General features: G+C 52.2%; 2 protein-coding genes and 1 non-coding gene across 11 annotated transcripts in view; 1 reads left to right on the forward strand and 2 right to left on the reverse strand.

The window, feature by feature from the left end:
* SLC22A7 (solute carrier family 22 member 7) lies at positions 1–6,512 on the forward strand. Of its 2 annotated transcripts, XM_043907535.1 has the most exons (11): positions 65–113; positions 348–482; positions 1,136–1,239; positions 1,353–1,507; positions 1,631–1,799; positions 2,813–2,936; positions 3,268–3,377; positions 3,866–4,080; positions 4,261–4,369; positions 5,091–5,297; positions 5,687–6,512. In XM_043907535.1, the coding sequence occupies exons 1-11, from the start codon at positions 87–89 to the stop codon at positions 5,739–5,741; spliced, it is 1,410 nt and encodes a 469-aa protein (XP_043763470.1). In that variant the 5' UTR covers positions 65–86; the 3' UTR covers positions 5,742–6,512. The 2 variants fall into 2 exon arrangements, with proteins under 2 accessions (XP_043763469.1, XP_043763470.1); XM_043907534.1 differs by having other exon boundaries at positions 1–482.
* The window catches only part of CRIP3 (cysteine rich protein 3), a 23,240-nt gene continuing 16,305 nt past the window's right edge, over positions 6,460–13,394 (reverse strand). The window contains exons 1-8 of one of the 8 annotated variants that reach the window (XM_043907536.1): positions 9,283–9,896; positions 8,927–9,021; positions 8,436–8,493; positions 8,208–8,339; positions 7,351–7,422; positions 7,163–7,257; positions 7,017–7,074; positions 6,460–6,850 (exon numbers count right to left, since the gene is read on the reverse strand). In XM_043907536.1, coding sequence (XP_043763471.1) covers positions 6,789–6,850; positions 7,017–7,074; positions 7,163–7,257; positions 7,351–7,422; positions 8,208–8,339; positions 8,436–8,493; positions 8,927–9,021; positions 9,283–9,325 — 615 coding nt within the window. In that variant the 5' untranslated portion in view covers positions 9,326–9,896 and the 3' untranslated portion in view covers positions 6,460–6,788. Of the gene's footprint in view, positions 6,851–7,016; positions 7,075–7,162; positions 7,258–7,350; positions 7,452–8,207; positions 8,340–8,435; positions 8,494–8,926; positions 9,022–9,282; positions 9,897–13,394 lie in introns of those variants that run through there. The other 7 variants (XM_043907537.1, XM_043907538.1, XM_043907542.1 and 4 more) reach the window with 7 other exon arrangements.
* On the reverse strand, positions 10,084–10,187 carry LOC122697872. The gene has a single exon (XR_006342204.1). It is a non-coding gene; the product is annotated as a U6 spliceosomal RNA (small nuclear RNA).

Below are 13,394 nucleotides of genomic sequence, written 5' to 3' on the forward strand. Positions count from 1 at the left end.
TCCAAGGGTTCAAGTGCTGGGTGCTTTGAGCTGTGTTAGGCATTATAGAGGGAGTCCGCGCAGGAGAAGGTTGGTGGATAAGCAGCATGGGATTCGAGGAGCTGCTAGACAAGGTGGGCGGCTTTGGGCCCTTCCAGCTGCGGAATGTGGCTCTGCTGGCCCTGCCCCGGGTGCTGCTACCCATGCACTTCCTCCTGCCCATCTTCCTGGCTGCTGTGCCGGCCCACCGCTGTGCCCTGCCTGGAGCCCCTGACAACTTCAGTAACCAGGACGCGTGGCTGGAGGCCCACCTGCCCCGGGAGCCTGACGGCAAGCTGAGCTCTTGCCTCCGCTTCACCCATCCGCAGGCCCTCCCCAACAGCACGTTGTGGGAAGGGGGGCAGGACCCTGGGGAGCAACCAGAGGGTGAGCCCTCCACAGTGCCCTGTCCTCAGGGCTGGGAGTACAACCACTCGGAATTCTCCTCCACCATTGCAACTGAGGTACCCGAGCTGGGAGGTTGGGGGACATGTGAGTGGATGGGTCTGCCATTGCCTTGGGTGATTACTATGTGGGCATTAGATACATTACTTTACCTTTGAGAGTCTCCGTTTACCAACCTGTAGATGGGGTCTATAACTTTAAAGCACTGAGCTTAGTTCCTGGCTTGTGGTAAAGGCCCTATGTGAGAGCTGCTATTACCACTTGGGAGGTGATTAGGGCAAGGGAGGGGCAAGTCGGCTCCAGGGAGCTGGGGCAGAGATTTGAGAAGGGTTTTTCTGTTGTAAGAGGTGGAAGAACAATAGAGGACTCCTTCTCTCCCTTCTTTTTTCCAGGCCCCAGGTCTAGGATTTATATAATTCATCTGGAGGATGGAGGAGGAGGTGGGGGACAGTCTGTCTGGGAAGGAGCAGAACTCTTGTCGTCATAGTCAAGGCCTTCCATGGGAAAAAACTGAGGTTGCAGGACTGGGGTGGGGGGCAAAGTTTTCCACCCCCCAAGCTGGAGGGAATAGTTGGGGACTTATTATCTTACATGGAGGTACCAGGATGGCACAGTTGACCTCAGAAAGCCCCAGGGTCTGGGAGAAGAGGGAGTGGTAACAGCTGGAAGGGGCCTTTGCCCATAGGAGGCCCCTCCCTGCCTGTTCCTGCAGTGGGACCTTGTGTGTGAGCAGAAAGGCCTAAACAAAGCCACTTCCACCTTCTTCTTCGCCGGTGTGCTGGTGGGGGCCGTGGTCTACGGATACCTGTCTGACAGGTGGGGTGAGGTAGAGGGGGCTGATACGGAGTGGGGTGGGGACCCCTCTTCCACCAACGGTGGTATGGGACTTCCCGTCCACAGGGTGCTGACCCTGCGTGACCCCTGTGCAGGTTTGGGAGGCGCCGCCTGCTACTGGTGGCCTACGTGAGCTCCCTGGTGCTGAGCCTGGCGTCTGCAGCCTCGGTCAGCTACATCATGTTTGCCATCACTCGCACCCTCACTGGCATGGCTCTGGCTGGCTTCACCATCATTGTGATGCCACTGGGTAAGGCACGCAAAGAATGGGTAGGACCTAGAGGACCGGAAGGAAGCAGCGGTCAAAGGTGAGACTGAGCCCATCTGGCCCTTGCTAACTGTCTTCCTGCCTCCAACCCCTGCCCTGGCCCAGAACTGGAGTGGCTGGACGTGAGACACCGGACCGTGGCAGGTGTCCTGAGCAGCACCTTCTGGACAGGGGGTGTGATGCTGTTGGCACTGATCGGCTACCTGATACGGGATTGGCGATGGCTTCTACTGACTGTCACCCTGCCTTGTGCCCCAGGCATCCTTACTCTCTGGTGAGACTTGTGGGCAGCTGGGGAGTGGGAGATACAGAAGCCAGAGACAAAATGAATCACTTCCCAGGTGTCTCAGAGGTAGAGAATCCGCCTGCCAATGCAGGAGATGTGGGTTTGATCCCTGGGTCAGGAAGATTCCCTGGAGGAGGAAATGGCAACCCACTACAGTATTCTTGCCTGGAGAATCCCATGTATAGAGGAGCCTGGTGGGCTACAGTCCATGGGGTTGCAAAGAGTCGGACATGGCTGAGCAACTGAGCACACACGCAAGGACGAGATTTGAAAGAGAAACTGAGAGATGAGGAGAAACAGTCAGTGACCAAGAGAAAGAGAGACAAACATCAGTATAAAGAGGATGGCATCAGGCATGTGAAGCAGAGAGAGAGACAACAAAATATAGACAGAGATGGAATGCCAGAGACAGAATCTCTGAGAGACAGTGAGAGACCAGGACTGAAAGGCAGATTCAGAGGCACAGACAGAGTGACAGGAGAGATGGGGATGGAGAGACAGAGCTAAGCTCAAACAGGTTGGTGCCCTGGAGGAGTGGGGGTGTGGGCAAAGCCAGCACAGGAGTCCAAACAGGAGGGTGAGAGGCTGGGTGAGGTGGGCATTTCACTGCCTCCCCCAAATGAACTGGTTTTGGATTATCCCTCTGGGTATGTCTGTGTGTCTGTCTCTTTCATCCTATGCCCTCCTGGTCACCTGTGGGAGAAGTGATAACTAGTGCTGGGAGCTGAGGTTTTGGGAGTGAGACCAATACAGTTGAGCAGAGCAGGGAATCTCAGGCTGTGGGGTACCTAGGCCTGGGCAAAGAAGAGTGGGCAGAGGTGGCTTTGAAATTGGGCCTTAACGGATGAATAATTCATTAGATGAGGAGGGTTTGGGAAGGGAACATGTTCCAGGCTGAGAGGACTGTGTGGGGAAGAGCCTGGAGGCTGACAGGGGGGCCCAGGAGGGAGATGTGGCTTAGGACGGTGACTCTTACTGAAGGGCCTCCTCCTGTCCCCCAGGTGGGTGCCTGAATCTGCCCGCTGGCTTCTGACCCAGGGCCGTGTGGAAGAGGCCCACACGTACCTGCTCCACTGTGCCAGGCTCAATGGACAGCCTGCGGGTGAGGACAGCCTGAGCCGGGAGGTGAGAGTGAATGCATGATGTGCGTGTGTGCAAGTACATGTTTGTGTGTGAGCGTGGGGGTCAGCAGGTTGCATCAAGGGTGCCCTTCCTGGGGTCCACACTGTGCAAGGAAAGCTCCTGGACCCCAGTAGAATGTCCCAAACTCTTCAGGATGTCCTACTGGCCCTGGTGGGCCACACCCTTTGCTCAGGGCCCACCCTACTCAGCTCCCACCAGCATCGCCTCCCCCTCTACTGCAGAAGAGAAGGATAGGGATCCAGGGAGAACAAGGTACCTTGCTCAGGCCTCACAGCCGACTCTGGCATCACAAACCCTCCTCCTCCCCCACCAGGCCCTGAACAAAGTGGCTGCCGCAGAGCGGACGGTCCGAAGACCCTCGTATTTAGACCTGTTCCGGACACCACGGCTGAGATACATCTCACTGTGCTGCATGGTGGTGTGGTGAGGAGGGAGCCTGACCTTGGCCAGGCGGGGTGTGGGAGGGGCGGGCTCCAGCTGGTGCTGAGTGTGACAGGACACGGGACAAGTGAAACTAACTGAGGATGAAGGGAGGGTCAGTTTCTGGGGGGATTGGACTCTGGAAGGTCAGGATGGAGCCGGCGTCAGAGATACGCGGGGGCAAACGCAAGCTCTGCCGCTTCCTTACTGTGAGCCCTTGGACAGGTAGATCACTTAGCACCTTGAGCCTCAGTGCCTCTGTTGTACGACCGGACGCCATTAGTTCATCTCACGGGGTTGTTGTGAAGATTAGGTCAGCTGTTTGGGCCACCGGCATGTGCTGCACACTCAGAAGGGATTATGGAGACTGGGAAGGTCATGGGCAGTGGGCTCCGAAGGTGGGGGAGATGGTACCTCTAAAAGGCCTAAGGCTCCTGAGAGGACAATGGGGCCCGAAGGAGGGCCCCTGAGTGGCATCGCGACCCCTTCAGGTTTGGAGTGAACTTCTCTTACTACGGCGTGAGCCTGGACGTGTCGGGACTGGGCCTGAACGTGTACCTGACGCAGCTGGTGTTCGGGGCCGTGGAGCTGCCCTCCAAGCTGCTGGTCTATCTGTCAGTGCGCCACGCGGGACGCCGCCTCACGATGGCTGGAACGCTGCTTGGCGCCGCGCTCGCTTTGGGCTTCAGGCTACTGGTGTCCCCCGGTGAGCCCCGCCCATTCCCGTAGGCCCCGCCCCCTGGCCGAGAACCCGCCCCACCCCATCCCGGAAGCCCCGACTCAAGGCCAGTTAAGTCCCGCCCTCTCCCGAGACTGCGCCTCCTAGCCTGGAGAACCTCGGTTATTCGGCAAGGCCTGCTCACTGCCTGAACCCCTTTCCCCCCAGAGATCAAGTCCTGGAGCACCGCCCTGGCAGTGATGGGGAAAGCTTTTTCTGAAGCTGCCTTTACCACTGCCTACCTGTTCACGTCGGAGTTGTACCCTACCGTGCTCAGGTGAGGGCTCCCAGGCAAGCCACCTGGAGGGAGGGCTTGTTAGTCACATCTCTTACTAACATCCTAGAGGCGTATACTGTACCCCGGTCGCTGTCATCCATCCCTTACAGACCTAATCTGAGCCGTCTGGTTTGCCTAAATCTGGGAAGAGGTGGGGCATTTAATCTTTACTAAGTGACCCTGAGCAAAGTCAGACAACTTCTCTGGGGCTCCTTTAAAAGAAAACAGTCGCAAAAGGCCCCATCTGTCCAACTCATCCCATCCTACTCACCACAGCCCAAGCAGAGCTGCCCTTGGGGGGGTTGTCTCTGGACATAAGGCTCTTTCAGGTAGCTATTGACAGGTGGAGAGGAGATGGGCAGACAGCTGGCATGTTGAGAAAGCCCTCTGTCTCCTCTAGCATGGCAGAGTCTATTCCAGCTGCTGACCTCTTCCTTTCACACCACCCTCTCCCCATCCTCTTTCTAATGACTTCTTTTTTTCCCTTCTGCAGTACCTGATTGGTACTATCAGAACGGGGGCCCATCCTCCTGTGGGTGCTCGCTTGAGGGCCCCTGGGCTTGGGAGTGGGTGGGAAGACCACCTGAAAGAAGCCCCAGTTTTCTTACTGTCTGGGGAGAAGGGGGCACCAGGGCCTGCCAGCCCAGAAGGGGAGCCCCGTGAGGCATGACTGCAAGTAATTTCAAGTACCAGCCCTCTCCTCTGCCCTCTCTCTGAACAGACAGACGGGGATGGGGCTGACTGCACTGGTGGGCCGGCTAGGGGGGTCTTTGGCCCCACTGGCAGCCTTGCTGGACGGACTATGGCTGTCACTGCCCAAGCTCGCTTATGGGGGGATCGCCCTGCTGGCTGCCTGCACTGCCCTCCTGCTACCAGAGACAAAGCAGGCACAGTTGCCAGAGACCATCCAAGATGTGGAGAGGAAGAGGTGTGTGCACAGGACTGTGTCTGTGTGAGCACGTGCATGTGGGTATGGGTGTCCAGGTACCTGACATCTTAGATAAGATTCAGAGCGGGAGCCATGTCAGCACATGTGTCATGTATGCGAGTGTGCATGGGAGCATGACCTGAGGTGTGTATAAAAGTGTCCATGAGTCCATACCTGTGTGTGTGTCCGGGAAGAAGAGGATGTGTACACACACTCAGGTACGCCTACATGTCAGGGATGTGTCAGGCATGTGTGGGAGTCACTTGTGGGAGTGCATGTGTTTGCATGTCAAGAGCTGGGGGAAGCCCTAGGCCAGCCCTCAGGGGCAGGCTGGGGTGGTTGGCTGAGAGGCTAAAGCCCACCATTGCTCATGACTCCTTCCTCCCCAGTGCCCCATCCAGTCTTCAGGAGGAAGAGATGCCCATGAAGCAGGTTCAGGACTGAGTGGTATCAAGGGCAGGCCCTCTACAGAAGTTCTGCAGCAGGGGCTGAGAGAACAGAAGGGCAGACCCTGGAACTCGGGCGGGGACAGCGAACCCCCTGCCTGGGGCTGCAGTTGCTCTCTCTGTTCTCATCCAACCTGACTATTTGGCCTCTAGTAACACAGCAGCTTCTCAGAATGCAGTGGGCTGCTGGAGAAGTCTGGCACCCCTCTCATGGCTGGGAGGATTTTATAAATAGAGGTGCCCCTGGAGCTGTGGGATAAGCCCTGGATGAGAAGCCACTGAGTCTGGCCCTGGGTTCTGGTCCCAGCTTTGTCACTGATCTCTGGGTGACCTTGGGCTTGTGACTTTCCCTCTCTGGGTCTTTCTGGTTATCTCTCAAATGGATAATGAAGCCTCTTAGCAGACCTCACCACAGTATCTATCTCCTCTCATGCTCAAATGAGATGCTAAGGTACTTCTTCTAGAAATGGTGCTAAAGAAATAACTGTCCTGTGATACTTCTGGTACCAGTAGGGCTGTTGGGCATGCTGTCCACTGTGTGGGGCTGGGCCTGCCCAGTGTCAGAGCCAGGGAACCAGGAGAACAGAGCTCTTTGTTCCTGAGGCTGACTTTGCTACCTCCCAGGCACTCTGCAGGTTAATGCACCCCCTCACCCCTACACTCCCCACCCTGCAACCCACTGTCTAGGCCTCGTGTCTAAAGAAGAATTGAAGGCATGGGAGCCAACGTTTTATTGGAGAAGCAAAAATAAACACAAGTTTTATGAGTACCTTGAAGTTACAGAATTTTCTGGGTCAAGGGATTGGAAAGACCAAGAGGCTACCCTTCAATTGAGGTGGGCCTGTGTCCCCTGGCCAGATAGGAATGGGAGAGGGAGGAGTTGGCAGAGAAAGTGTAGACTCTGGTCTACCATGGAGCCTAGGCCCAGGCCGCCAGAATCCCACCTTCTCCCACTGTCATGGAACTAGAAAATTCTGTAGCTTCCACTGGACCATGGAGGGGTTGATGGAAGACCCGGGTTAGTGTGACCTCTCCTGTGAGTATTTCATTTAGATTTTATCTCCACGGGGTCATAGATGTAGCAGCCCACATCACCAATGTTCACACCTGAAGGAGAGAACCCCATCACCAAAGGCCTTGAGGTTGGGGGTCGCTGGGCTGAAGGCTGGAGGGAACTGGGAGGGGCCTGCAGTGTGTTTGACCACAGGGGAAGTTGTCCACACAGACCCACATGCCATACTTCAGGCCCAGCGTCTGGGGTGGGGCTGCCCACCTTTGGGGCCAAACAGGTAGCCATAGCAGGGAATGTGGCAGTAGGGGGCGCCGTCATGCTGGGACACAGAGAGAAAGAGAGACGTCTCAGCTTGGCTCTTTTCCAGCCTCCCTTCCAGCATAGTCACCCACCCCTGCCCTGCTCACCTCAGCGTGACTCCCAGCAGTCAGGGTCTTCCGGCACCGCTGGCACCTCAGGCAGGGTCGGTGCCAATTTCTGCCCAAAGACATCACCGTCTCAGCTGGTAGAGGAGAGGTGGTAGTTCCAGGGACAGAGCAGGGAGACCCACTTGCCTGGCACCACCTCCCTCCGTTAGCCTTCTGTTGTCACTTACCAAAATAGACGGGTTCCTCACAGCCCGGGCACAATGAGGTCTCCCCAGTGAATGTCTTCATGTGGGGAGGGCCTTTAAGAGGAAGAGGCCCCCAGCTAGGGCTAAGATGGGAGCCAGGCCTAATCAGGGCCCATCAGCCCTGGCTTGTATATGGCACTGTCCTCTTCCAAAAGCCAGGCTCATCCCACAGCCTCCCAACCACATGGACATGAGCCTGCTTTTCTCAGGCAGAGCTGAGTCCCCTCTGACTCCATCTCCTGCCCCATCCCTGTCTGCAGGAGGGACCACCTGCTTCCTTCTCATCCTCCCAGGGGCTCAGGTGTCCACCAGTCCAACTCTGTCAGCAACCCAATCCTCAGGAAACCTGAGCTGATACAGGAGCTGGCCAGGGCAGGGGTGTCAGGTGTTGGGGAGCACAGTGTCACTGTCCACTCAGGGGATGAAGGAACAGGGACGGAGAGGAATGAAAGAATGTGAGGGGCTGGCCCATCTCAGTGACCCCTCACACTAGGTTATTCCTTCCATGGCCCTGAACTGGGAGAGGCCTGAGTTCTAGGCCAGCTTTGCCTCTGATTAGCTGCATGACTGCACAAGTTCACTTGCCCTCTACAGACCAGTTTCCTCACCTGTAAAGTGGGGGTGATAATGCCATCTGCCCAATTTACCTCTTACTCAGCAGCTGACATGAGGAAATATCAGAAAAGGAGCCAAGGAGAAGACTTTGCCGTGAACAAGGTTGTAGGCGTGTGAAGAGGGAGCGGAGGACTAGGCGGGGTACTGCCACCTGGTCCCACCTCCTGTTCCATTCTGGGGAAGGGTCAGGAGGAATTCCTTGTCTGGGGCCCAATCTCACTTACTTTTCTTGCCCTGAGGGAGGCCAGTCCTGGGCCTGGGGGGGCTGAAGCTGCTGGGGCTAAGGTGAGTGGTGCTGGCAGGTGTGGGAATGGGAGGTTTGTAGAGGTAGGAGCCCACACCACCAATGTTCACCCCTGCAGAGAGAAGAGGGGAGGTCAGGCTTGAGTCTCCAGCTCCCAGCCACACAGAGGGTTCTGCTATCCCCTGGCCCTTCCCAGACTGGTACTTACCTCTGGGTCCAAAGAGAGCCCCATAGCATGGTTTGTGGCAATATGGCCTTCCGTTGTGCTAGGTACAAGCAGAGGGAAGAGGACTGCTTAGGGCCCAACAGGGCCTCTCCTGTGCCCCACAGGATTTTCCCCAAGACAGGCTGCCAGGTGTGACTGTCTACTGGCCTGGACTGGAGGGAATGGGAGGAGTGAGGGGTGAGCTGGCATGCCAGAATTGCCACAGTGGCCAGAGAAAAAGGGAAAGAGCACGTCAGGAAGCACAGCTGTTTCCCAACCCTACCCCACAAGGCACGGATCTATCAGCACAATTCAGGCTCCCCCAATCCTGGCTCGTATGGTGCCTATTGGGTAGGTGATCTTGGGAGTTGGCTGCTGAGGCTGCCTTTGGTGGGCAGATGGTGCTGAAACCGGGGGTCGGGGTGGGGGGGGTGGGGGGTGGTATCTCAGGGATAGTGACAGACACAGAGCTGTGCGCCCTAGCTAGGTCTCACCTCTGCATGCCCTCCTGGGGACAGGACGCTGTGGCAGTGCTCACATTTCAGGCAGAATGGGTGCCAGTTCTTGCCCAGGGAGCTCACTTTCTCTGCTGCGGAGGACAAGGTGGAATCGTGCAGAGGGGAGCCAGGCCAAGCAGAAGGCGCCCTCCTTTCCCCTCTTGTTCCCGCCCACCCTGGCTCCTAGAGGCGAGGGGGAGTGTCTCCGGGAGGCCAGCTCCATCCCGCCCGAGTGCCCTGCACCCAACAGGTGGAAAGAGGGCCCGGAACTAGTTGCCAGCTCCTTGCGTCCTCAGGGAACCCAGTAGTTCTCACTTGCCCCGTCTTCTCCCCTTTCTCCACCCAGGCCTCACCAAAGAAAACGGGTTGCTGACAACGCGGGCAGGTCCAGCTCATGGCTCCGCTCTGAGCTGCAAGCGCCGTACAGTGTAGAGGCAAGTCAGCCGGGGCCCAGTTCCCGCCCCCTCTGCTGGCCCCGCCCACGGCTTGGCCCTGAGCCTCTTAGGGCGGGATCTGCTGCTGCTTGGTTCCAACCGGCGGACAGAAATTTAGACCCACTCCAACTGGGGAACGCAACTTCCAACAACTGTCTCGGACCAGTGGACAGGAGAGAAGGCCCTGAGGCTAGACTGGGAGGGGACGGAGTAATGAGGACGCCTGGAAAGGTGGCACTAGTTTCTGGCTTGGTAAAGAGGGGAAAACTGTTCACAGTGTAGACGCCAGGAAAACACTATTATTTCCCCGAAGTGAGGAGGTAGGCATTTTTTTAAATGGTTTAATTTCGCCTCATCAGTAGCAGATGGTTAAGAACGGAATCCGGAGGTCATCTCTGTTGAGCAAATTACTCAACTTAACTTTCCTTCAGGCAAATTACTTAACTTTCCTCTGCCTCCATTCTTTTTTTTTAAAAATTGGAAGATAATTGCTTTACAATATTGTGTTAGTTGCTGCCATAAATCACCATGAATCAGCCGTAGGTACACATATGCCCCCTCCCTCTTGAACCTCCCCCAACAACCTCCCACCCCATCCCACACCTCTGAGCTATCACAGAGCACCGGATTTGAATCCCTGCCTCATACAGCAAATTTCCACTGGCTATCTAATTTTACATATGGTAATGTAAATGTTTCAGTGCTACTCTTTAAATTTGTAAAAATACGGAATGGTTCTCCAATTTGCGTGTCATCCTTGCACAGGGGCCATACTAATCTCTGTATGGTTCCAATTTTAGTGTATGTGCTGCCAAAGTGAGCACCTGCCTCCATTCTTATCTGTACAATGAGTAGTGAAATAAATTTCTCCCTCATAGGATTGTGGTGAGAATTACATAAGTTAATACGTGCAAAGTGCTCAAACAGCACCTGCCTGGTACCTAAATGCTATAAAGTGATAACTATTATTATGATAGATCCCATAATGAATTCAAAACTTAGTCCGGAAGCCCCAAAACATGGTCAAAACATGGCTTGCTCAGAAAATTATAATGCTTATTAAATTTAAAAGTATAATTCAAACAACAATTACATATTCCTAATTTAGTTTAAGATGTTTTAGTATTTGTTAAAAGTAGTCCAGCAATGCTTCAAAGGACAGTTCAAAGAAATATAAACCCACAAAATGAGAGAAAGTATTTGCAAACATATATCTGATGAGGATCTTGTAATCAGAAATAAAGGACTTTTATGACCTAACAATAAAAAGACAACCCAATTAAAAACTGGGAAAACTGGGAAAAGAATTTGAATAGACATTTTTCCAAAGAAGATATACAAAGGTTAACAACACATGAAATGATGCTCTACATCGTTTGTCATTAGGGAAATGAAAATCAGTACCACAAGGAGATACTTTTTTATACCTACTAAATGGCTATCATAAAAAAATGAGTGTTAGTGAGGATGTGGCAAAACTGGACCCCTCATATAATGTTGATGGGAATGTAAAATGTGTAGCCCTTTGAAAAATAGTCGGGCAATTCTTCAAAAAGTTAAACTCAAGAGTTATCATCAGTTCAGTTCAGTCGCTCAGTCGTGTCCGACTCTTTGCAACCCCATGAATTGCAGCACGCCAGGCCTCCCTGTCCATCACCAACTCCCGTACTCAAACTCATATCCATCGAATCGGTGATGCCGTCCAGCCATCTCATCCTCTGTCGTCCCCTTCTCCTCCTGCCCCCAATCCCTCCCAGCATCAGGGTCTTTTCCAATGAGTCAACTCTTCGCATGAGGTGGCCAAAGTATTGGAGTTTCAGCTTCAGCATCAGTCCTTCCAATGAACACTCAGGACTTATCTCCTTTAGGAAGGACTGGATGGATCTCCTTGCAGTCCAAGGGACTCTCAAGAGTCTTCCCCAACACCACAGTTCAAAAGCATCAATTTTTTGGTGCTCAGCTTTCTTCACAGTCCAATTCTCACATCCATACATGACCACTGGAAAAACCATAGCCTTGACTAGACAGATCTTTGTTGGCAAAGTAATGTCTCTGCTTTTTAATATGCTATCTAGGTTGGTCGTAACTTTTATGACCCAGCAATTGCAGCCCTAGGTGCAACTGACTACACAAACACAAAAAGCATTTGTCGACACAAAAACTTGAACATGAATATTCATAGTACTGCTGTTCACAATAGCCAAAAGGTAGAAAAACCCAAAGTCAATCAACTGATAAATGGATAAACAAAACACACTCTATGATAGACTATTCTTTTGCCATAAAAGAAATTAAGTACTACCTAGCAATCCCACTCCTGCATACACACGAAGGAAACCAGATCTGAAAGAGACACATGCACCCCAATGTTCATTGCAGCACTGTTTATAATAGCCAGGACATGGAAGCAACCTAGATGCCCATCAGCAGACGAATGGATAAGGAAGCTGTGGTACATATACACCATGGAATATTACTCAGCCATTAAAAAGAATTCATTTGAATCAGTTCTAATGAGATGGATGAAACTGGAGCCCATTATACACAGTGAAGTAAGCCAGGAAGATAAACACCAATACAGTATACTAACGCATATATATGGAATTTAAAAAGATGGTAACGATAACCCTATATGCAAAACAGAAAAAGAGACACAAATGTACAGAACAGACTTTTAGACTCTGTGGGAGAAGACGAGGGTGGGATGTTCTGAGAGAATAGCATTGAAACAAGTATACTATCAAGGGTGAAACAGATCACCAGCCCAGGTTGGATGCATGAGACAAGTGCTCAGGGCTGGTGCACTGGGAAGACCCAGAGGGATGAGATGGAGAGGGAGGCGGGAGGGGGGATCGGGATGGGGAACACATGTAAATCCATGGCTGATTCATGTCAATGTATGGCAAAAACCACTACAATATTGTAAAGTAATTAGCCTCCAACTAATAAAAATAAATGGGGGGGAAAAAAAGCCAGACCAAAAAAAAAAAAAAGAAAGAAAGAAATGAAGTACTGATTCAAGCTACAACATGAGTGAACCATAAAAACATTGTTAAGAAGCTGGACACATAACACCATGTATTACATGATTTCATTTATATGAAACATCCAGAATAGGAAAATCCATAAAGACAGAAAGTAGATTAGTTGTTCCCAGGGGTTTAGGGGAGGGACAGTTGGAAGTATCTACTAGTGAGGACCAGGTCTCTTTACGGGGAAATAAAAATGATCTGGCATTAGACAGTGGTGATATCTTGTGAATATACTAAATATCTTGTGAATGTACTAAGGGTTTGTACACTTTAAAAGGGTGACATTTATGGTATGTGGATAACGTCTTAATAATAATGCCTGAAGGGAACTACTTAAAAAAAAAGTCAGTTCAGCAAATGAGGGGCAGAAGAGAGATTACTTTGCACCAGGGCCCCAGCTGAGGAGACAGTCCCCTGATGAAATATCATTTAGAGTTTTGGGGAGTAAATGCCTCTGTTTTGTCAAGTCAGTTCAGAAAAGGCTGAAGGGGGCATGTGTGCTAAACCCATCACTGGGCTGCAGCTGCCCTGTTGGGGGAAAAGGAGTCCTATTTGTGTCTTAGGAGTTGGAGAATGTGTCTGAACTTCAGTCCCTTCATCTGGGCAATGGGGATATGACTGGTGTCTGAACTTCTTCTATTCAACACTCCTGTTCCCTCATTTGTCTCTGTGAGTACTTTCTGCTTCTAACACTTGTTTTATCCTCCTCAGTGACTTCTAAAGGTGGAAGGCTTACACATTGTGAAATAAACTTTTCTATGCTTTCTCATCATTTCTTGTTTGGGGGAATATTCAAGATCCTTAGTTATGTAATTGTTTCTTGAAAGGATTCTTCAATAAACTTGAAAAATTACTCTCCACTGATATTTTACTGTCATGTTTCTGCCTCTTTCACATGTTTCTTCTTCAAAAAGGCAGTTTGAGGTTCACTGCCTTTTGCACTCTATGGCTCTCTGAACAAAGTCCCACATTAGGAGTTTGGGAGGACTTCATTGTTTT

Source organism: Cervus elaphus, chromosome 7 (assembly GCF_910594005.1).
Source record: "Cervus elaphus chromosome 7, mCerEla1.1, whole genome shotgun sequence".
Classification (NCBI taxonomy): Eukaryota; Metazoa; Chordata; class Mammalia; order Artiodactyla; family Cervidae; genus Cervus; species Cervus elaphus.